We start from the raw sequence: 23,122 nt of genomic DNA, 5'->3' as shown, positions 1-23,122 counted from the left end.
GACAGGCCTTCATTTGCAGAACAGAAGCGTGAAAGTCTTAATCTTAAAGAAATGTGAACTGTGGGTAAATGAAGATGGCAGCTCACGAAGTCGAGGGAGATGGGTCTTGATCTTGGAGGGACATGTGAGGTGCATGTGGGACTTGCACCAGCCCCACGCTCTGGTCCCCTGGAGGGTGTGCTCCTGCCCCTCTGTGAGTGAAGCAGTCAGCCCTTGGGAGGCCGCCCGGTGTCCTGGGAGCCGTGGCCGTGCGGCCGCAGGGATGCCCGGTCCCCTTGGTCTCTTTGGGGCCTCCCGTGGCTTTCTCAGCGATCTGGATGACGTTGGGAACTGTGTTCTCTTTGGCAGACTGTGCTCGGAAGTCTTCCTGGGAGAGGGCATAGCAAGGACTGATTTTCTCTAACCCCCAGCATTTTAGCTTGAGGGATTATGGGTCTAAATAAAATAGTGCAGTGAATACTTGTTCACCTTTCCCCCATTATTAATAACATTTTGACTGCTTGTTTTATCTCAGCTAGTGTGTGTGTGTCTCTCTCTCTTTATATGTGTATCATTTCTCTTTATGGAAAGAAACTTGCGGGCATGTTGCTTCCTCTTTAAAACTTGAGAAAGCATCAGGGAAGAGCAGAGACTTTGTCCTGTGTCACCATGTACAACCAGTGTCCCCACCACACCCAGGAGAGTCGGTGTGACCTCAGTGACTTGTGAGCGCAGGTTCCTTCAGGTCATCTTCAAATGCTCCCCGTAGCCTTTCCCCTTTGAACTAGGAACCTGCTCAAGTTCATGTACCATGTTTGGTGTTATTCAGTCCCCTCCGTTTTTGTTTTTCATGATACAGTCTCTTTTTAAGAGTTCAGGCCGGTTGTGTTGTGTAACATTCCACATTGTGGGTTTGCTGGGTTGTTCCCTGATGGTTGGACCTGGCTTACCCATGGCATGGCTGGCGTGGCTGGCATGGCTGGCGTGGACCCTGGTGTTGCCTGTGAAGGGGCTGTGCCAGTGCAGTTGTCCCCTAGTAGAGATGCTGAGTTGATCTCTGGGTTCAGGGATGACCTCCAGAAGGTCCGATGTGCCCGTGAGTGAGGTGTGTCCCCTGGCAGCTAGCGGCTGACCTGAGGGGGTGGCTTCGAGATGTGTGGATCCCTGGTGTCCAGTGCCTGCCTGCCTGGCCTGAATCAGTCGTCGCTCTGCGGCCTGCCAGAGGGTGCCTGGCTGATTCCCTCATTCGTTTTCCGATTTGTCTGGCGAGAGCAGCGTCCCTCGCCACTCCCACCCTGCGCTCTCTTTCTAATGTATCACTATAGACTCACGGGTCCTCCCCGCCCCCCAGTGCGTTGTAATCCAGGAACATCATTGTTATTCTTTCTGTTGCTCAAGCTGTCCCGTATTTGACCCACAGGAGCCTGTTTAAATGAACTCCTCTGTCATTTTCACATGATTCACTTAGTCTTTGAGCAATATCTTTTTAAACCTCTTTGTTTCTAGTATTTTGCTTTCTGTTCCTGTCTTCACTGATTGCATTCAGTGCAGTTTTTATTTTCAGATCTTTGTTTTTTCTTTCTTGCGGTTCCATCCATGTCTTCCTCATGCCTCAGTCTCTCTCCTCCTCTCCTTGGACATGTGCAGAAGCTAAGGGCTGTTCTGACCCCGCGAGTTCATTCCGTCGTCTTGGGTGCTTCTGGGTCTGGTTGTGTGGACTGGTTTTCTTGGAGCTGTGGGTCCTGTTTTCCTGGTAGTTCTGTTGGGTGCCAGGCTTTGTAGTATTTTTGTCGCTGGGCACCGGCTGCTGCTTTCTGGTGGTGTTTGGTTGGTGGGATCGCTTGAATCCTTTCAAGCCCTGTTCTGAAGGCCTGACGGGGCCAGAACAGTCTGACCAGCTGCCGAGGTGGCCCTTCTGAGGGTTCTGCTGACGCCTCGTGCGTGACCAGGCCTGTGCTCTGGCTCATGGGGGCTTCCTCCCGCCCGTATGGGTTCCTGCAAGTGCCCTGCCTTCTCCTTAGGAGCATTTCTCTCCTCTCAGGCTCAGGTAGTTTCTTCTCTCACACGTGTAGCTCGAGGTCAGCGCTGTCTGGGCTGCTCCCCAGCCCCTCAGATTTCAGCCGCCTCGGCCTCCCCACCTTCCAGCTCCGCCTCTTGACTCCGCAGGACAGGCAGCTCCGCTGGGCTTCACTACTGTGCCTTGGGCTCTGGGACTTAGCTGCTCCCTCTCTCCTCCCAAGACCTCTGTTTTCCGGCATCTGAACCTTTGTTTATTTCATCCAGTTTTCTATTTATTTAAGGCAGGAGGGCAAACTCGAATCCTGTTCCTCTACCTGGGCCAGGAGGCAGTCTCATAAATTTCCTACCTTCTCCCTGGAGTGTTTCTTGGATTCACGTCCACCAGTTTCCCGTTGTCAGCATCCGGGGTCAGTCAGGGTCCAGACGGGCAGCGTTTCCTCTCCCCAGTCCCGCTGGATGATGATATCTTTCTAGTGCCCTAAGTTCCTTTAGTTGTTACAAAGTAAGAGTTGAACAGTGTTTGGGGTTTGTTATATGTGATTGTGTGATGTGATTAGTACCAGTGATTAGAGTCTCCAGTAAAAACTGAAAATCATCTAGACGGTGGTCACAGCACATATTTTCATAAAAAGTAGTTCATACTTCCAAGAACAAATGCAACTATTTAACATCATAATACTTTTTGGAGCCTGAAGTTACATTTGTTTCTTGGTGAGGGTATTTTATGTTGTTTTGTGTAACAGGAGATTTAACCTTGAATGTTTTCATTACTTTTCAGGGGTCTGGGAGGAGAACTCATGAGACACGCAGGTAGGTCTGAGCCACGGAGGCTGCAGATTTTGGGTTGTGGCCCTTTTTTCCCACCATTGAGGGAAGACAAAAAGTCCTAAGGGCATTTACTTCATTGCTTTCAACACTGGGAAGTTCCCTGACGGGCCCCTTTGCAGTGACAAGTGGCGGGGTGGTTTTCTGGCCAGAATTACCGTGGTGGTGTACCTGGCCTGCACACGGTAACCCCGGGGCTGCCTGCCCAGCCCACTGCTTCTCCTGTGTGTGTTCACTCGAGGCTCTAATTTTCAGCTTCTGTGGGTTTTGATATATTTTAGCAGCCATGGGGCTGCTGGCGGCTGGGGTGGGATGGGTGAGAAGGGGATGATAAAGTTAGGGCTGTCGAATGTTGCCATCTTTCCCTCTTCAGTACAATATTTAAATGTAACTGTAGAGCAAGGAACAGTTCTTAAGATTATATTTAAATGTTTGCAGGGAACTCAAGAGATGCCAGCATGTAAATATCTAGATTTCTTGAAGCCTTTTCAGCTAAACCTACTAGAAAACCCAGGACTCCGTGCTTAATCAGGCGCCGGGTCAGTCCTGGCCCCATGGTGGGCCAGGGTCCAGGAGAGCCCCTCACCCAGGGAGGGGGAGGGCGGGTGGGGGTCAGTTGGTGTCGATGTGACAGACGTGCCTTCAGCATTCTGGGGTTGCAGGGGGCGACCACAGAACACGTCTGCTTGGCCAGGGACGCGGGCTGGTCGGCACGCCAGAGGGCGGGTGGGGCAGCGTCTGCAGTCCTAACTGCGCCTGCCTGCCCCCGTCCCGCCAGGCTGAAGTCATTTGTTGGGATCAGCCTGAGCTCTGGCGCGCTCGGTGTGGTCCCCTGGCCTTATCTTCTGGACCCTTGGGTGCATGTGGTTGTTTGTTTCCGTCCTGGGACCCTTGTCCCCTTCTGGAACATTCCACCCTGCCAATTCCCACGGTTCCTTTTGATCTTCTTCCCGTGCGCCCCTGGCTGTCCCCTCTGTCCCTCCAAGAGTTCATGTCTGCCAGTAGCCACTTGCCCCTGGGAAGGGGGTTACAGGGCCCCTTGCTGCTCTCAGTTGTCCCAAATCCTCTTCCTCACAAAGAGCTGCTGGCTTTCTTCTTCTGCCCCGGTCCTTGCTTGACTGGGGTTCTCAGTTTTATTAGGAGGAGAGGTAGTGTGCAGATCCTTGGAAGCGCTGCAGAGACAGCCTTGCTGAGCTTCCGGACACTCCCTGTACTCAGACCTTGGCTGGTCTGCAGGCCAGGAAGGCGGTGCCTGGCCAGGCTTTGCTGCAACCCAGCTGCAAGGCCCTCCCCACGGCCCCCACCACCCGGAGCTCCTGCTCTGATCTTCGTGCCCAGCCTGTGCATATTCAGGGCCCAGTGGCCATGGTGACTTCATGAAGGTCTGGCACGTCACACCTCCATCCAAGGAGGAGTGGTGGCATGGCGAGTGGAGTCCCGGGGGAAGGGATGGCCCTGGCCGGTGGGAGGGTGTTGGGGTTCAGAGTGGCCGGCAAGCTGGAGAGTGCTGGGCCTCTGGGTGGCCAGGTAGTTCCTTTGGCAGGGGGCAGGGTGTGTGTGGGGTGAGGCCTGGGTAGGACCGAGCACGGGAGCCAAGGGTGCAGTGAGGGCGTGTGGGCAGGGTCTCCCCCAGCCACAGCTGTCACAGAGCTCCTGACCGTACCGTGGCCTGGCAGCGCAGTGTCTGCCCAGGACTGCTCCACATGTCTGAGTCAGACCACATAGGAGATGCATTCCCACCTGAATGTGGGAAGAAGTCCTGGGCTCCTAGGAGCAGCGTGAGAAGCAGTGTCATTAACAGGCCAGTCCACCATGCATAGGCTCCTTGTCTCTGCCACTGGGGACCGACCGGTATTTGCGACTTGACGGCAGACAGGAGTGGTGCTGCTGGGTCCAGAGCACAAGAGGCCCGACCAGGGCCACGTGTGTGGGTCTTTGTGGGGGTGCACACACCTTCGAGGGGCAAGCCAGGGATGCAGGGTGACCCCAGCGGCGCAGACGACGGGGCCCCTCAGCGAGAAGGGGAAACGAAGCCGGAACGACTTCACGGGAAGCCAGATGTCTCAGGAGAGCAGGGGTTGGCTGAGTCAATGAGCTTGCGGACTCACTGTGCACTGCCCAGGTTGTGAGCAGAGATACCTGGGGCTGCCCTCCTGGACCCACAGATGTCAGAGCCAAGGCCACCTCGGGTGTGGAGGCAGGAACTGGGACGGGAGGCAGTGGGAGGGGAGCTGAACAGAGGTCCCTTCTAAAAGCGGTCCAGATGCTCGATTCTGGACGAGGCCTGCAGGGCCTCGTGTCCCGGTTCATTACTGTCGAGTAAGGCACAGGCTTCCCTAAGGCGTCTTCAAGGGATGTAGTTTGCTTTTGGTGATTCTCTTTATGAATGTGAGGAGGGAAGCACAGACATAGACAGTCCACAAAACGGCACTAGGAAAGCCTGATTCCAGTTCCCGAGATGATTCCTAGTGGAACTGGCCAGTCTCAAGGATCTGAGGGGCCTCGCCTTGTTTACGGATGGACTGCTGGTGACTCTGTGCAGGAACCCCCGTGTGAGCCCCCGACCACATGCACGCCTTGCTGAGGTCTGGGGCGCGAGTGGACGGGAAGGCCCGAGCCTGGTGCATGGGGCCAGCTGACCTCTTGGTGTTCTGGCCACTACACCGACCCGACCCGGAGGGACCCGCCTGAGGCCCGCATCTCTCGCCTCCTGCCTGCCCTCGGGGACTTCTCTGCTGGGAGGTTCGTTTCCTCCATGTCAGCTCAGTGTTCTCATGGGTTTGACGGGTATCGCTTGGGGCATGGACTCTGGAAGGATGAGCTGGTTTCTGCTGGCTGACACTCAGACTCTGAGTCGCTCCCCTGCCTGTCATCGACAGCTCGTGATCTGCAAACCGTTTCTGGGTTTAGGGGCTTGGCTGGCCTGGGGTGGGGTGCAGGGCGTCTCTTTTTGTGTTGAAGCAGTGACTTTGCACAGAAACCATTGCTCACAGTGAAGAGGAAATAAAAAGATCACCCGTCATCCCAGCAGCTGGGGACAGCCACTGTTTCAGGGATTCCTTCAAGGTGGTTGTTCCTTCCTTATCAGTTCATGTCTCAGGAAGTTGGGGTCATGTTGCATGTAGCCTCCCATGCCAGCTGGGTGAGCTGCTCACGGCTGCAGAGTGACTGCTGTGGCTGCGTCGCCCTGCCACCCGCTACAAACACCGTCAGAGCTCGGGAGAACTGCCTTCTTAGGACAGGGAGTGAGTGCCGGAAAGGATGTGCACTCCTGAGCTGTTCCTGGGCCGCTGCCGCGTGCTTCCCAGAGTGTGCCACCAGCCCGGCAGACAGACGGAAGGGGAGGATCAGGGACTAGCCACCTCTCGTTACTTCTTGGGGACGGCGCTGGGAAGATTTGAGGCTGAGTGGCCACTCCCCGCACATCCTCAGCTGTGTCTCATTGGCTGTTGAACCCATCTGTTGAATTCTTAATTCTTGTGTGTCTGTCTTTCATAATTTCTGTTTATCTTTCATATTTTCTGTATCCTTGTCATGGTTTTCAGTCATTTCTTTCACCTCTTTGAACATGATAAGCACAGTTTATAATCTGTCTCTAAAAATGCCGTCATCTTGTCCTTCTGTGGTTCTGTTTGTAAAGGCCTGGATGTTGGGTATGAAAAATTACAGCAGTACTTTGAGGCCTAGAAACATCTCTTCTCCCAGAGAGCCTTACCTTTGCTTCTGGCCAGACGTGGGGGATTCAGTGCTGGGCTTCAGCGAGCTGACCCACACTTTACACTTACTTCTAGGGTGTGGTTCTTTGGATTCAAAACCCCTTAGAAGCCCTGGACTCCCAGGTTTGTACCACCACCAACCCTTTGAGGCTCCTAGACGCCGTGGTCGTCTTCCTGGATTGTAGTGCGTCCTCCGGGGCCCCCGATACAGGTCAAGGAGAAGCTGCTCTCCTCGCTGGGCCTTCCCTCCCTTGCTGGCTCAGCAGTGACTCCGAGCACTTGATTTTAATTTTGTCCAGTGTTTTAAAAACGTCTTAGCTGTGGGGTGGTCTGTATTACCTAGTGTGTTCGTTTTTTTAACCTTTTATTTTGAAATAATTGTCAACTCACAAGAAGTTACAAAGTCGGTACATAGAGCTCTTTGCTGCTTTCACCAGCCTCCCCCGGTGACAGCATCTTAGGGTATCACGTCAAAGCCGTGAAGTCAACGTTGGCGTCCTCCCCGCTAAACAGACAAAAGACCCCACTCGGCTTTCAGCAGCTTTCACGTGCGTCCGGGTTTCTGCAGCTGCGCTCACAGGAGTCCAGCCAGCACCGGTGGGGGTGCAGGACTGCCCCTGGCGTGGCCTCCCTGTCCCCCGGGCAGCCACTGATCTGTGCTCGCCCCTGTACTTTGCCATTTCGAGCACGTTGTGTAGATGGAGTCTCATGGTGTCCCCTTTTGGAGGCTGACTTCATCCATAAGCATAATGGCCCTGAGACCCATGCAGACAGTTCATGGGCTCATAGGTTGTCTTTCTTGCCTCCTTGTCTGGTTGCATCAGAGTTTGTTTTAACCCTTTGCCCATGAAAGGACATTTGGGCTGATTCCAGCGTTTGCTACTGTGAGTAAGGCTGCCAAGAACGTTTGCATACAGGTTTTTGTGTGAACATAACTTTTCATTTCTTGGGGATAAATGCCCAAGAGTTTCACTGCTGAGTCATATGGTTAAGTATATGTTTCCTTTTGTGAGAGACTGCCAGACTCTTTCCAGAGTGTCTGCACCATTTTACATTCCCACCAGCGATGTGTGAGAGAGTTCCAGTTTCTCCACATTGTCACCAGCACTCGGTATTGTCACTGTTTTTAACCTTGGCGGTCCTAGTAGGCTTGCGGTGATATTTCATTGTGGGTTAAATTTCATTTTCTTAACGGGTGGTGATGCTGAACATCTTCTTGTGCTGTTTTTTTCTTTTTTTTTTTAACTTGATAAAGTACATTTAAAGTTCATATGCAGGGAGAATATCCAAGAAAATTATTTTTAATAATAATGAGGCTTGGATTCTCCAGTCCTTAAGATGTCCTGTGAACTGCTCTGTTCAAAGCAGAATGGCATTTCTTAGGAGCAGGCGAATAGATTGGCAAAATAGAAGAGAGAATCGGAAGTAAAGCATATATGGGATTTGATCTGTGACAAAGAAGACGTGTTTCCAACCTCGGTGAAGAGGGCAGTTTATTGAGTGGATGATGATGTCACAAGGGGCCACGTGGAAGAAAACAAAACTGTGTCCCTACCGCACACATATACAAAACTAAACTTCTGATTAACAGAAACTTAACTGATTAACTAAAAATTTCAGTATAAAAAATATAATTTAAAAAACTTTAAAGAAATTTTAGGAGACATTAGAGGATCACGTTGGTCCTTAAAAAAACTTCCTAATTTGGAAGTTTTCAAATCTACACAAAGCAAAGAGAAATAGAGTAATGGGTCCCATGTATCAGGCCCCCAGCTTCAGTGAGCATCAATACTTGCTCCTCTTGTTTTATCTGTTCCCTCAGCATATTCCTACCAGTCCCAACCCCAGAATTATAAAGCAGATGCAGACACTGTGTTGTAGCAAAACTGTACTGGTTAGTTCTAACTGGTAAACACTTTTTTTGTTTTTTAAATTTGTTTCGTTTTGTTTTTGGCTCTTGGCACATAACCACCTAACAGAATTAACAGTAGTTCTGCAGCTAGAAAAGAGCAACAGAAAATAGTTTGTTTAAATGAATATTAAAAGCTTTCGTATGGCGGAATAGACCATGTATAAAATTAGTAGACAAAACATAGATTTAGAGGTAATACACGTATAGCAGTTGAAAGGTGAAGTTGTTATTTATAGGCTGCAAAGACTTTTAAAATTGCCAATAGAAGATAAGCAATCCAGCTGAGAATTGGGCCACGCAGGTAAGTGGACACTTCACCTGAGCATAGACCCAGGTGGGCTCTGAGTTGGTGACGGGTGCCCAGCCTCGTCTGGTCGCTGGGGAGATGCTGATTAGCTCCACGAGGAGGAGGTGTCTCCTCGGTCACGTTGGCTACATCAGGGCTTGGTGGCCCTGCTGCCGATGGGGTTCTCGCTCTGGAGTGTGCCTTGTTACGGTCTTTTCAGGCTGCTGTGGGCAGTGTCTCTTGTGATTAGAAATGTGCAGTCTTCTGCCCTGCAGGGCCACTCCTGGGACTCTGCACCCAAAAAACGTGTAAGGGTGATGGGCAACCTGATGGGCAGACAGTCTGTGTGCCGACAGGGATGTGTGTGGCCACCTTGTTTGAAGTGACGAAAACTGGAAGGAGAGCTTAGCCCGTCAGGAAATACTGAATAAATTGTTTCACAGCCATAGTGTGGGATGTTACCTGTCTACTAAAGAGCGTGGGCTCTCCAGCGGTTGGTTATGTTGTTTGAGAAAGAGCAGTTTGGCGGCGGGAACCGTGTGCGAGGGCCTGTGTCCGTCCTGATTCTGCTGGAACCTCCCGCCTCTGGCCCCCGGGCCCCTTCGTGCTGGGCAGGGCCACGTTTGTGGTCACAGATGGTGTGATCAGGAGCTGTGAGGAGGAGGGATGGTGCCACTCTGTTGGGAGCCTTCCATGCTCACACAGACTCTGCAGAGCTGGCTTCCTCACTAGCCTAGCAGCATTTCAGATGGCGGCCGCCACCTGTCACTGGGGTCCCTGGGTGACAGTGACGGGCACCCCTGTTGATGCGTGACAGATGTACAGCATGAACAGGGGGAGCCTTTGTTGCCGTGGACGCTGAGCTTGAGGCTTTGTTGCTGCAGCGTCACCCAGCCCAACCTGGCCGTGTGGGGTGTCGGTGGTCTGTGACCCTCTGAGCATGGAGGGAGGTGCAGGAGCCATGCTCCAGCTCAGCTTAGTCTCAGGGTCAGGTGGGAGCTCGGTGGCAAAGAAGGAGTGGGGGCACAGAGCCGACAGGGAGGTGTGCCTGTGCCCTCTCAGCCTGTGAGGGTCCATGGGGGGACCCCCAAAATGCATGGCCCCCACAATGTCAATGGTAGTTTTCTATTTTATTTTTCTGTAGTGTTAGATTTTTTTCAGCAAATGCAAGTTACTTACTCAGTAGGAAGAAACCACTATGCTGTTTCTATTTTAGTGACAAAGGTGGGAGTGCAGAGGCTGCCCTCTTGTGTCGTGAGTGGGCCGCGTGAGGAGTTGTGTGGTCACGATGGGCTGGGGCACATGGCCTGTCGGCAGGTGTCGGCGGGTGCCAGGCGGTGCGTCGGGCAGGTCAGGTCACTGCAGTGGTCCCCATGGTGGAGCCCCCTTGGTGGCGGGACCATCACGGTGTGGCCACCAGACGGAAGCTCAGGCATCCTTGCAGTCGTGGCCAGTCAGTAGCTATACTGGCCATGTTCCCACCCACAGACGTGGTAGTTCAGTTATAAACACAGACACTACATTATTCACAGAGGTGGGGAATTTACCAGAGCTTTGAATACCGCAGCTCATCTGGGGACCACCCTATGGGGATGATAAATGTTACCTCCTCTGACCCCGTCCTGACCCTGGTGCTGACCTGAGACCGGGGCATCTCCTTTGTCTTTGGAGCCCCCGTGCCCCAGGAGAACCTGCTTCTCTGTGGTCCTCACTGGGCAGGTGCCTGCTGTTCAGCCACAGCTGGTAACCTGTGGGTGTCGATGGCCCAGCAGCCAAGTCCTCTGCATTGAGTCATCCTTGGGGATTCGGATGGGGGTCAAACCTACAGCCTCCATATAGCACTCCCTCGACTGTGTGGGGCTCCCTGAGGGCACCCGCTTGATGCTGCTCCTCGTGGGTCTTGGAGCTGCCCCTGAGCCTGGGCCAGGTCTGTGCTGAGGCCATTCTGGGGGCTTGCTTCCAGACACCAGCACCAAGGCATGGGGAGGGGGTGTGGGGAGGCGGGTTGGTGTTGCTGCTCTGGGCTCAGGTGCAGCAGGGTAGGTGCTGTGATGGGCACTTATGGGGAAGTGACATTGTGTTCATCCTTTTTCTTCCTAGTGTGCCTTTTAATAGAAAACTTGTCCCTTTCCAAAATGCCCTTCAGAGGTGACGCTGTGATCGGTAAGTGCCTGTCTTCTCCAGTGATTCACATAGTGGCCTTTTCTTCCAGAACTACTTCAGCTTAAAAAGTGAAGACCAACCTGTTAGGGTGGATGGGAAAGTTCCATCCTGTTAGAATCCTTGTTTTGAAGTTGCTATAAGAACCCATTGTAAACAGTGAGCATCTACCACTCTCCCCACAAAAACAGAGACTCTCCCCTCTCTTCCAAGGGGTCAAGCTCCTTCCTCAGAGCTGCTGACTGGGGCTCTGCCTGTCACAGCCATGCCCAGCACCTGGCATTCTCGGCTGTTCCTCTCCCAGATGGATGGTGCAAGCCTGAGGGACACTCTCTCAGGACTAGGGGAGGGCCAGCAGTTGCCACGGCTCTCCCTGGGGGTGGCGGCCAGGCCCCTGTGCGGGTCTGGGAGCCTCTCCACATTCCATGGCACCTGGCCACAGAGAGGCAGTAAGAAAAGCCTCGGGGTCACCTCCACTGCTGGGCTGTCCTGGCTCTTTGGTCTGCAGCCTCAGAAGTTCTGTAACTTAAAAAAAAATTGAATAGATACAGTGTTTGTTTCCAAGTATTGGATCTAACTGAATTGAATGTTTGGGTTTTTATTGGTGGGGGTCTGGAGGGATTGTTCGGGGGAGAGGTACAGGAAAAGACCACCTGAAACCTGAAGGTGTGATAAAAGAACAAAAACTTGCCCACATGAGAGTTTTCACATTTCAACAGCGGAAGGACGACTTTCCCCCTTCAGGTGGAGAGGGTGAGGGCCTTTAGAATTTTGTTAGATCTGGAGAACGTGTACCTTAGGTTTCCTCCAGGTTCCTCTCAAAGGTCACCATCTACTTTGACTTGAGAGGTAGAAGAAGATCTGTGTGTTGTTGTTTTTAATTTCATACAAATGTTCTTTACCGACTGAATGAATTTGTCTCTTTGACAGATGGTTGGCAGTGGCTGATAAACGACACCTTGAGAAACCTTCACCTCATTTCAAGTCACTCTCGACAACGGATAAAGGTGTGGGGAGCAAGGGCTTTCTGGCTGTTGCACTGTGTAGAAATAATTACTTATTTTAGTGTTTGTTTCAAAGGGCTGCGTGCATTATGATTCCCTTTTATAGACCAACATGATTGATAAATGCCATAATTACCTTTGGAATTCTGGATGATACTGTCTTTGTAATTTATGATCAAGAAAACTAATGCAGCCATTATTTACCAAAATATTTTAATTTTTTATTACTGTTTCTGGCTTTATTATATTTACCTTACAAACATTTTCCCTATACACTCTATGTCCTATTGAGTTGTAGAATTTTAGGGTTGGAAGCTCTGTTCGTGATGCTCATGTACTGATGAGCAAACTGCATCCAGAATCATGTCAGCACGTCAGCGTTAGTTATTTCGAGCGAGCAAGAGTGTGTGTGTGTGTGTGTGTGTGTGTGTGTGTGTGTGTGTGTGTGTGTCCCCGTCCCAGTGGCCACTACTGTCCTGCCCCAGGACAGGTGAACTTTGGGCTAGCAGCACTGCAACCCCTAACCCCTTGCAGAGATAACAGTCTTGGGTATTGATAATGAATAGGCTTTGATATTGAGGATGAAGGAGTGAAGGTACATATTGGTCTCCCTACAGTTCTCCAGCCTCCTGTGTGTCTCAGCATTTCTGCTGGGTTAATAGAACAAATCTTCAGCCCCCCTCCCTTTTTTTTTTTTTTTTTTTTTTTTTTTTTTTTTTTTTTCTCCCGCGGCACGCGGGCCTCTCACTGCCGTGGCCTCTCCCGCCGCGGAGCACAGGCTCCGGACGCGCAGGCCCAGCGGCCATGGCTCACGGGCCCAGCCGCTCCGCGGCACATGGGATCCTCCCAGACCGGGGCACGAACCCGTATCCCCTGCACCGGCAGGCGGACTCCCAACCACTGCGCCACCAGGGAGGCCCCCCCCTCCCTTTTTTAAAGTAACTTTATCATTCTGTAGAACCCAGGTACAGTTTTACTAGTTGAATTTGAGTTCTTCACAATCAGTGCCTTAGAATTTCCATTTTAAAACATATTCGTAGTTGATTCATACCAGCCGTGATCATGGTTTGGTCTGCTCCTCTGATTTGTATGAGGACATCCCTCCCCCAGCACCTCTGCCGGGGCTCCCTGGTTTGGGGGAGCAGCAGGAAGAGCACACGAACCCAGCATTTGCCCCTCACTGTCTGTACGATCGAGAAAGGCTTAGGTGAGTGACCGTGGAGGCGACAAGAGGGGCCGAGGGTCCTGCGTGCGGTGTGAGCCCCGCACCTGCGCTTTGTCCCTCTCACTGCCCCACCCTCAGGTTGGCCCTTCCTCCTCGTGCAGCCCCTCCTGTTCCCAGCACCCATGGACCCCAACTCCTCTCCAAACGAGGTCTGTACATGGCCCGCCTGGGGGCCTTGCCACGTTGCTTCTGGGTGTTTACCACACTTTTCCTTCATTACTTCTGCTGGGAAAGAATAAAATGCCACGTCTTATTGTTACCTGTTCACATTGGAAGACATGGAATTTGCATTGTATGGAGGAAATAATCGTTTTCTCTTCAGTGTATTAGTTGCAGAGAATATTAAAGTTACGACCGTATGTGACTGATGACCAGCAGATGTACTGGAAAGGATGACATCATTCAGCCTCTGGGTCTTTCAAACCGAGTCACTGGCCTGATTGCAGGGCTGCCCGGCTGCTCCTGGGCCGGGAGCCTGCCGCTCACTCACATCTGCTTCGTTTCAGGAGGCGGCTGTGTCGGCCCTGGCCGCCCTCTGCACCGAGTACCACTCTGGGGAGGCGGACTCCACTGCACAGGGTGAGTGGGCGCCTGCCCTCGGCCCGCATCCTCCGCAGCTGGGGTGGTGAGTGGTGCTTGGGTGCCCCTCCCGCTGCACTGTGGATGGGGCCTGGGGGGTGCGGGGGAGAGTGGGCTCCAGGCCGTGGAGACACCCCCTCCTCCTCAGCCCATCCCACCCTTGCCTGGCGCCCAGAGGGGCTCTCTGCAGGCCACATGGGGTCCACTTTCCTGGCTGTTACCACTTTACGTGTAGAATCAACCCTTACTTACTTCAGCAATGTTTGCTTAAATTCTGTTTTTAAGTCAGCTTTCCACCGTTTTGTGCTTTGGAGGCTCCCGTTACCATGGTGGAGCTCCCTGTCTCTGTGGAGGCCGCTCTTCCACCCCCGTCCCTTGGTGCCCGTCCTTCATTGTCGGGTGACTGTTTTCCACACTCGTTTCCCAGGCTCTGTCAGCTCAGAGTCGTCTGCTTCTGCTGTCCTGCCACATCCTCCTGATTTCATGCTTTCTCCTTGGAGTCTGTTCACTTAGTGATTACTTCGTTGACTTTTCTGTTTCACTGTAGTGTGTTTTAGAATTTTTGTATGACCCATGGCAGTGCTTTTCCAGCAAGTGTCCTCCTTCATGTGTTAATACTTTTGCTCTTTTCCTCTTCACGGGAGCAGTGTTGGTGTAGCTGCCTCACTACACGTCATTGCATCAGTTGGGTTTTCCAGAACCACCTCTAAGCTGGAGTTTATCTCACACATCACATGGTCCTGTTTGTAGGGTCTAGTTCAAGAGTGTTAGTTTTGTATGAAGAAGCTTCATATTCACATGTTATGTGGCCCCATAGCTTTCCTTTATACCATTTTATAGAACATGCACTACAGTTACTTCAAAAGTAAAACACTTTAGAAATTATCGTAAGTGTAGAAGAATCATGAGTGCAATAGTCTAAATCTACTTTCTGTGAATTTTTTCAAAAATAAGAAAATATTTTGTAATTTGATCTTCTGACAGACTTTCCAAGTTAATGATGTTACACTGTGTTCCTTTGCTGTAGGCAATTTTACATAAAGAGACAGAATGCACAGTTGGTCTTCTGTATCTGCGGGTTCCACATCCAGAAAGTTCCAAAAAGTAAAATTTGAATTTTCTGTGTAGGCACCTATTTGCATAACATTGACATTATATTTACAGCGATTGACACAGCACTGGCATTGTGTTAAGTATCACACATCACCAAAGATGATTTAAAGCGTATGGGAAGTGTGCGTGGGTTATATGCAAACACTGCACCATTTTATAAAAGAGACTTGAGCATCTGTGGATTTTGTTTTCCTTGGGGGGTTCTGGAACCAGTCCCCCTTGGATATTGAGGGACTAATGTAATGTTACTTTATATTAAATTGGGATGATCAAGTCATATTTTACTTTTTGCCTAAGAAAAGGGTCACATGCCATGTCACTCTGACTATAAAAACAAAGGACATTCTGAAATTAACATGTTATTGTTAAAACTCAAGTGAGCTGTAGAGAAGGATTTTCAGCTGCTGCCGAAGTGTGTTGTTTTAAGTTCCACCAAAGATACCACCTTAGTGTACGTACAAGTGGAGTTCCGGTTTTTTTTTCTTATCCTAATATATGAGGATGTAAGGTTTTCACATTTACATTACAGAAGTCATGCTTCGTTGAAATGTAAGCAGTGATAACAAGAATCTCTTCGGTTGTGGTCGGTAATAGAGTAAGGGTGTCTGGCCTTTCTTGACTTTCTGAGCTGCATTTTCAGAGAACAGATGTGGTTTTTCCACTTCACTTCCTAGAATTCTTGAATCACACCCTGGACTTTGAGGGTCCCCTTTCCCATTTCGCCCTCTCACAACCTCTGTTCCAGGTACCCTTGCAGTTCCCATGACGGGCTTTTTCTCGTGTGGGAAGGTCTGTTTTCCCCGCCCTGTGCTCTCACTCAGCCTGGCTGACTGCTCTGCCTGTTTCTGCCCAACCAGCCTTGGGTGTCCTGTGCAGAGCAGTCCCTGCACCCCTGCTGTGTCCGAGCGCTGAGCCCTGGGGGTCCAGCTTGGAACCACGTTTGCTCTCAGTCTTTGAGGAAGTATCCTCATTTCTGAGGAAGGCATTTGTGTTCTCAGTGAATAAAAAACGAAAATTTGACTCTGTTGACTACTGTTAAAACTGTCTTGGCTTTTATTTTCCCAGGAGTGAAATCATGTATTAAAATGCTTACGAAAACCTTAAAACCACCCAATAAGTACTCTTTTCTTCAATCTGTTTTGATTTACACCACTTTGAAAATACATTTACTTTAGGAGCCTCAGTAGCTCCTCCCTTCTTCCTTCAGCACTGTTTGCTTGTGTTCTGGAACTTATGTGAAGAGTGTGTCTTGTGGATAATGGACAACAGTGGTCACCTTCTGGTTCCATCTTTTTTCAGAGGAGCTGGTAAAGCAGTATCTCGCCGAACTTCAGAGCCCCGAGGAGATGGCTCGCTGTGGCTTCGCCCTGGCCTTGGGCGCCCTGCCGGCCTTTGTCCTGAAGGGCCGGCTCCGGCAGGTGAGTCTGGCCTGAGCGTGGCGGGGTGTCGTGTGAGACCCAAGCGGGGTTTGTGGGCGGAAGGAATTCCTGAAAGCCAGCACGTGTGTGTACAAGAAAGGGGATGGGAGCACGGCGGGCAGCAAGTGGTCTTTGAGAGCCCGGTTAACGTTCTCCCCTGAAGGAGACTCAGGATGGCTGACTCCCAGGCTGGGTAGGGAGCTGCGGCCTCCGTGGAAACACACCTGGCCTTTACTTGTCTGTGGTGCATCACCCAGTGTTTTCTGCGTTAAGAACGAACGTCTCCAGCCTTGTCTGGAAATGCTGGCCTCCCCTGTGGCCGTGGTAAAGGGCGCCGGGTCTCCCACCCCAGGGCTCCTCCCTAGGGAGCTGCCCTTTCTCCGCAGCACTGGCCCCTGTGTTTCTGGCATGGCTGGGGGCAGGGGGGTTCTCCCTTGAGCTCCACCATCCTTGGCCTGCCTCCTTTCAGGGGTGATCCATCAGCTCTCCTGACACCCCGACTTGGGTCCTGAGCTCTGGGAGAGTGGGTGCCAGAGTCGGACCCTGGAGACCCGGCTGGCCTCAGCCCACCGACCTCCTATGCTGATGCTCCCCTCTCCTTTAACTCAGACATCAGTCATGGTCCTGCCAGCCCACCTCCCAGATGTCGCTGCTGCCAAGTGCCTGGCACACACATGCCCCTCACCTGTATCACCTGTCCCTGCCCGGGACACCTTAGGATCTGAGGCACTAGACCAACTTACATACCGAGAGTGGGGACAGACCATCCAAAGCCTGCTCTGGGGCTTATCTATTTGAAACATGTGGCTTTTAGAACTGAACTGCCCCTTGGAGAAGTAACTGGTGGAGATGGGAGAAGCCAGGTGCTTTGTGTGCCCTGTGCTTCAGCTCCAAGCCGGGGGCAGAAGGGGATGCTGGCCGCGAGTGCAGGGTCTTGCCCCGGAGGAGGAGGCAGATCTGCAGAGGCCGCCTGGGCGCCAGGGGGTGGGGTGGGGGTGGGAGCCCAGCAGTGGGAAGGGTTGGAGGCAACCCCCTCTCCCCGCACCGTGTGTTCTTCGGGGCGCGTGGCCCACTCGGACGGCCACCGGCCGCGCTGTGCTGCATTCTGGGAGCAGCAGGGCACCAGGCCAGGTCTCCACTTGCATGAAAAGTACATTCATCTTGAGGCTGACAGTTCTGTTGATGACTTGTCATTGCTTTTCAGATTCTAGCAGGCTTGAGGGCTGTTACCCACATTTCTCCCGAGGACGTGAGCTTTGCTGAGTCCAGGCGGGATGCTTTGAAGGCAATCGCTAGGTGAGCCCTGCAGGTTTTCCTCCCCAAAGTCGCTGTTCTCTAGGAAGCCAGCGACCGAGCACGAAGGGACGTTCACGGCAGTTTGTGTGAGAAGCCCAGTCTTGGGGGCTGAATCTACTTTGAGGCAAATGTTATTTTTTATTTTCTAGTTTCTTCTCTCTTCAGAGGATTGTCCAAGAACATTTCAACTCATAGAGGATCGTTACAGTTTTGTCATAATTATAATGAATATTAAACCCATAGCATGCTTATCTCTGTGCTTTGGGGACACTGGACCTGCTCAGGGACTGGGGCTGAGCTTTCCACTCGAGACCGCGGCCCCCAGGACGGGGAGTGGCACATGTGGAGGGAACGCTGACGCTAGTCACACACGCACACGTCGGGAGGGGCCGCCCTTTCTCTCCCCACGAGCCCGGGCGGAGCCCCTTCTGCAGGATGGTGGGACCAGCCACAGACCCCCCTACCCATCCACCCCGTGCACCCTGAAACTGTAGACACTAGAAATGTGGTTTGGAGAAGAGCGTCACTCACAACATTACGTCAGTGCGGGAGGAACTTGGGGATTCTGAGTCTGACTCCGAGTTATGGGTCTGTTCAGAGGTCATCCTGTCAGGAAAGACACGTCAGGCCAAAATGATGAGAGAGACAGGAGAGCCTGCATGGGATTCGCAGACATTAGCTATGTTTCCCATGTTTTTAATTTCAGGATTTGCCAGACTGTCGGTGTGCAATCAGAAGGGACTCCAGACGAGGTTGTGTGCAGGGAGGACGTTGCCCAGGTTTACTGCACGTTGCTGGGCTGCCTGAGCGATTACACCACCGACAGCCGCGGGGACGTGGGAGCATGGTGAGGCGGACGCGCTATCCTCATCCCCTGCTCCTCTCAGAATGTCCCGCCGAGGCCAGAGATGGGGCGTTCGTGCTGCTGCCCTGGCCCCAGCCTGGACCCTTTATTCCCAGGGCAGCCGAGGTTTCTGTCCCAGTCTCTTGTGCTCTTGTGTGTGCATCCTCCTCTTTTTTTTAAAAAAAAAATATTTATTTATTTATTTTATTTTTCGGCTGCGTTGGGTCTTAGTTGCAGCATGTGGGATCTTTTGTTGCAGCGTGGGCTTCTCTCTAGTTGTGGCTCTCATGCTCAGTACTTGCAGCGTGCGGGCTTAGTTGCCCCGCGGCATGTGGGATCTTAGTTCCTTGACCAGGGATCGAACCTGTGTCCCCTGCATTGGAAGGTGGGTTCTTAACCACTGGACCGCCAGGGAAGTCCCTGTCCTGCTCTTCACTGAAAAAAAAAAAATTAACTTCATAAAATACAAACATTGTTGTGTCTCCCTCGTCTAAGCCCCAGTTGTCTGCTCTCCAGTTTTACTTAATAAAGTTCACGCAAAGCCCCCACACAACTGCTCAAAGCAGGAAGCATCTGAAACCATTTTGGGGAAGGGGAGTAGGGAGCACCTGGCTTCTCCAGGGATCCTGTCATCATCTTGGCTCCTGCCAGACTGGGGATAAGACTTGAGGTGCACAGATTTCAGTCTTGGGAGGAGCCCTTCAGTTGCTTGTTGACCTGAAGGAGGCCTGTGTCATTGTCAGCCGAGCACGGGGAAGAAGCTCACGCCTCTGTGCTCGGATCCCTGCCTGGATTCGCTTGTATTTCCTTTCCAAGGTTTCAAAAGTACCTTTCTGTTTACTAGAAATAAGAGACCAAGTTGCTGTTTTGGAGAAGCTGAGAGGTTCTCCTACAGCTTATGTTGGAACCTCTTCTAAGTGTTTTTATTCACATTCTCTCCTTCAAGACCCCCCTGTAAACACGCCTTTTGACGAGGGGCTCACGTTGGCCGAGAACCCGGTGAGGTGTCGCTGACATTGAGAGGAAGTGGTTTACTTGTTTATTACAACGATGCGAAAAGTAGCTTTAATTTCGTCTTGTATTTTCATTAGTAACATTCCTGGTTGGGTTCTTCCCCCTTCTCTGTGTCTGCTGGCTTCTCCTGCCTCTTCATCCACCAGGAGTGTTGCCTTATCTCACCCGATGCTTTCCTTTCCTTCTTCTGTCCTGAGATGGCATTTGGGGCACGGCTCCCGTGGGGGCCTGAGGACTGTGCACGTGTCTGCACAGCATATCCAGAACCCCGGGGTCCTCCCAGACGGTGGGAGCATGGGGGCTCTCAAGGGGGCCACGGCACCTCCCCGGGCCCATGTCCTCAGGGAGGCCCCAGCACGGCCACCTGAGCCCTTTGTTGCCCTGTCCTTGGTGGGACGAGGCCGTGGCAGCCGTGCCTTTTAGGGTCTGTGCAGGTGAAGATGCTCTGACCACAGCCAGGGCTCACATGTCTGCCCTGGACACTGAGCCACTCTTCCTGGTTCTTTGCATGGCATGTGGCTCTAGAGTGGCTCCTGGACACTGGTAGGGTTCTGCTGAGGACGCTCTGGTTCTGCTTCATCCTCCCAGAGGGTGCTGGTGGCCTCGCAGCAGGCAGTGGGCCCGCTTTGAGTACAGCGCCGTGGTCTCTGCCTCACCCTATACGGGCGGCCACTCAGGTTCTGCTGTGCTGCCTGCGTGGTGGTGTTGTGGGTGGTGGTCCTCTGTGAACGTGGGGGCCCCTTCTCAGGCCCCTTTAAGGGGAGCCCTTTACTCTCTGACCCTGGTTGCACAGTTCAAGCCAGAAGGGCAGTGGGTTTTCATTGGTGTTACAGTTGCCACCGTGGCTGCCCCCAGAGCATGCAGAACATAAAGTGAACAAAGGAGGTCCAGTCAGTGCTGTGCACATGCAGAAGTCCCCTCTGTGAATCTTTAATTCCAGAGGTTTATCTGAGCTCTGCAGTGTTGGGTCCTTTTCCAGAGATCCTAATTCTCTGTAGAAAGTCTTCATCTTTTTCATGTTTTCCATCTTTCTTTCTTTTTCTTCAGCGTGTTCCTCATGGTTACTTTAAAGACTGGCCATTTACTCCAATATCCATGTCATCCATGGGTCTATTTCTGTCGTCTTCTTTTTCTCATTATTGTTAACACTTGGTCTTTTTTTTTTTTTTTTTTTTAACATTCCTTGTAACTTTTAACTAAATCCAGAAATTGTGAGTTCAAGATTGCAGAGATTTGGGGTTGTGTAATTTCCTTGTAGCAAGATTTAAGTTTCCTTTTGTCAGGCCCCCTACTGTGTGGGTGGGTCACCTGCTGTCCTCAGGGTTGGGGTTGGCGGCCCTTCTCCTGCCCACACCCGCAGCTCTGACTGAGGGGCTTCCCAGGGCCCTTCTCCTGCACATGTGCCCCCCCAGCTGCCAGCTTCTGGGGTTTTGGACCCGCACCCTGTGCTTGTCCACTTAGGAGCTGGTGAGGGCCCCAGGGGTGTGTGCTGCAGGCTTTAGCCGCTCCTGTTTCCTCTCGCCGGCCTTTCCCTGTAGTGTTGTGCCCGTGGGCACTGGGGGTCTGGGGGGATGCTCTGTCCTCCCTCCCTCTATGCCCTGACCCACCCTGGCACCTCCAGAAGGTCGTGCGTGTTGCGTCCTGAGCAGCAGCTGGCTGGCGGCTGTACCTTGGTGTCTGAGCGTGTCCAGCTCCCTCAGCCCCGGCCTGTGTCCGTCTCATGCCTCCGAGCACCACCACACCTGCACTCAGTGCTTTGGCTGCTGGGCCTCTGTCCGTGCAGATCCGAACAGCACAGGCTATCTCCCATGTGGTGCGCGCTCCTTGGCGGGAGGGTGGGTGCCCCAGGCATATAGGACCTGGCGACGTGGGGCAGTGTCTGTGGTCCCTGTTGCCCAGCTGTGTCTGACCTGGGTTGAGTGTTCTTTGTCCCAAGTTTAAAATGATGCTTTCACTCTGGAGTTAGGCCAGTAAACATGAGCTGCTCTACATACATCTGTCTCTCTAAAAGCCCTTAAGAGTTTTTCTGCTGAGAAAATCTTTGTAGAGTGGGTATATTTTGTATTTAAAGGTTCATGGGAAAATCAGTGCTGTTTCTGTGTGTGCACTTGTGAGAGAGTTTGCTGGGACCTGGCCATTAGTCTTCAGGTGTCAAACAGGTGTCTTTGTTCAAGGTAATGTGTGAGAGAAATATTTCTCGAGGAAAGGCTGCCGGCGGCCTTTGTCGAGCCTCCTACATGTTTCTGTCTGAACCCGACCACGCAGAGTGGCTGATGGTCACATAGCTCCTGGGGCAGGAAGCCGGCGCCTCACCCCTCCATGTCTCTGCAGGGTCCGCGAGGCTGCCATGACGAGTCTTATGGACCTGACTCTTCTGCTGGCAAGGGACCAGCCAGAGCTGATCGAGGCCGCAGTGTGAGTGTCTCCCGCCGCGTGGAGAGGGTCTGCCCGGGTCCTCCCTCCTGACACCACAGCCCCTGCTCCTGGCTAGGCCTCCCTCAGGGTCCAGGCCTGTTGCAGGACAGCCAGCTTCCTGGCTCAGGACGCCTGTGCTGAGCGCCTGCTGCTGCTGGGGACTGGCCATCCTGTCCCCCATTGGTTCCCTGGACACCGGGCTGCCTCTGGGTACCTTGCTGGCCTGGGATCACCGTGCCCCTTCTGTTGCCGAGGCCCCTGAGGAGACCCGGGCGTTGCTTCCTCAGCACCATCACCCCGACTTCCTCCTCTGGCTGCAGGCACCCCGTCCTCCCATTTCTTCCGTCTCTTCTCACACACCACCCAACCGGTAGCCCTATCAGTCTTCACTGCTTCCACTCTAGACCTCCCACTTAGGCCTCTGGGCTGTCAGATCCCGTTCCCACCCGCAGCCAGGGTGGCGCGTGTGCCCGCTCTCATGTTCCAGCCGAGCTAACCCTGCGCTCTCGGTTTGCAGCTGCCAGCGGATCATGTGCTGCTTAGCCCAGCAGGCGAGTGAGAAGATCGACCGGTTCCGGGCGCACGCAGCCCGTGTGTTCCTGGCGCTGCTCCACTGGGACGGCCCCGCCATCCCCCACGTGCCCCACCGGCAGGAGCTGGAGAGGCTTTTCCCCAGGTACTGGCACTGAGTTCCCAGTGGGGCAGCTCTGTTCCCAGCGGGGCGGCCCCTCCAGCTCGTGCTTCTGTCTTGCAGGTCCACTGTGGCCTCTGTGAACTGGGGCGCACCATCGCAGGCCTTCCCTCGCGTGGCCCAGCTCCTGGGGCTGCCTGCCTACCGCTACCACGTGCTGCTGGGGCTGGCCGTGTCCGTGGGCGGCCTGACTGAGTCCACGGTGAGCAGGCGCCTCGGTGGGCCTTCCCGAGAGGGAGCGCTGCCTCCTTCCTTCCATCCTTCCTTCAGGAGCCTCTGCCGGGGCTCAGGGTGCCTGCGGGGCAGGTGGGGGGCGGGCGTTACCCCTGATCCACTGGACAGCGTGTGGGGCGTGAGCTCAGCGGCAGGGAAACTGCAGATGCAGATGCAGATGCGTGCAGCTCCTGCGCGCCCGGGCTTTTTTGCCGGCCTCGATTCACCCTCCCTGCACATCAAGCGCCCCGCGGTTCCCCAACCTGTCTCTCCAGGCCCCCGTTTCCTGTTTGTGCATTTTCGTGCTGGTTCGGTGTGTTTTCTCTGTTCTGTTGTGTCGTCGCCCCTGCGTGGGCCCCTCCCTCTCCCTCTCGCCCCTCATCGCTCCCTGGGCCCTGATTCGGTGTTTCCTG

The 23,122-nt window shown here is 52.9% G+C and overlaps 1 protein-coding gene across 1 annotated transcript in view; it reads left to right on the top strand.

The window, feature by feature from the left end:
• Positions 1-23,122, top strand: part of TBCD (tubulin folding cofactor D) — a gene marked incomplete at its 5' end in the record, with an annotated part of 177,289 nt that overhangs the window by 138,666 nt on the left and 15,501 nt on the right. The window contains 10 exons of the mRNA XM_079724650.1: positions 2,777-2,808; positions 10,838-10,900; positions 11,828-11,904; positions 13,633-13,705; positions 16,118-16,236; positions 17,441-17,532; positions 18,239-18,379; positions 21,722-21,805; positions 22,323-22,481; positions 22,560-22,698. Coding sequence (XP_079580776.1) covers positions 2,777-2,808; positions 10,838-10,900; positions 11,828-11,904; positions 13,633-13,705; positions 16,118-16,236; positions 17,441-17,532; positions 18,239-18,379; positions 21,722-21,805; positions 22,323-22,481; positions 22,560-22,698 — 979 coding nt within the window. The remainder of the gene's footprint in view (positions 1-2,776; positions 2,809-10,837; positions 10,901-11,827; positions 11,905-13,632; positions 13,706-16,117; positions 16,237-17,440; positions 17,533-18,238; positions 18,380-21,721; positions 21,806-22,322; positions 22,482-22,559; positions 22,699-23,122) is intronic.

The sequence above is a fragment of the Hyperoodon ampullatus genome (genome assembly GCF_949752795.1).
Source record: "Hyperoodon ampullatus genome assembly, chromosome: 19".
Taxonomy (NCBI): Eukaryota; Metazoa; Chordata; class Mammalia; order Artiodactyla; family Ziphiidae; genus Hyperoodon; species Hyperoodon ampullatus.
Note: the sequence above shows the minus strand (reverse complement) of the source record. Positions and strands in the feature narration are given on the sequence as shown.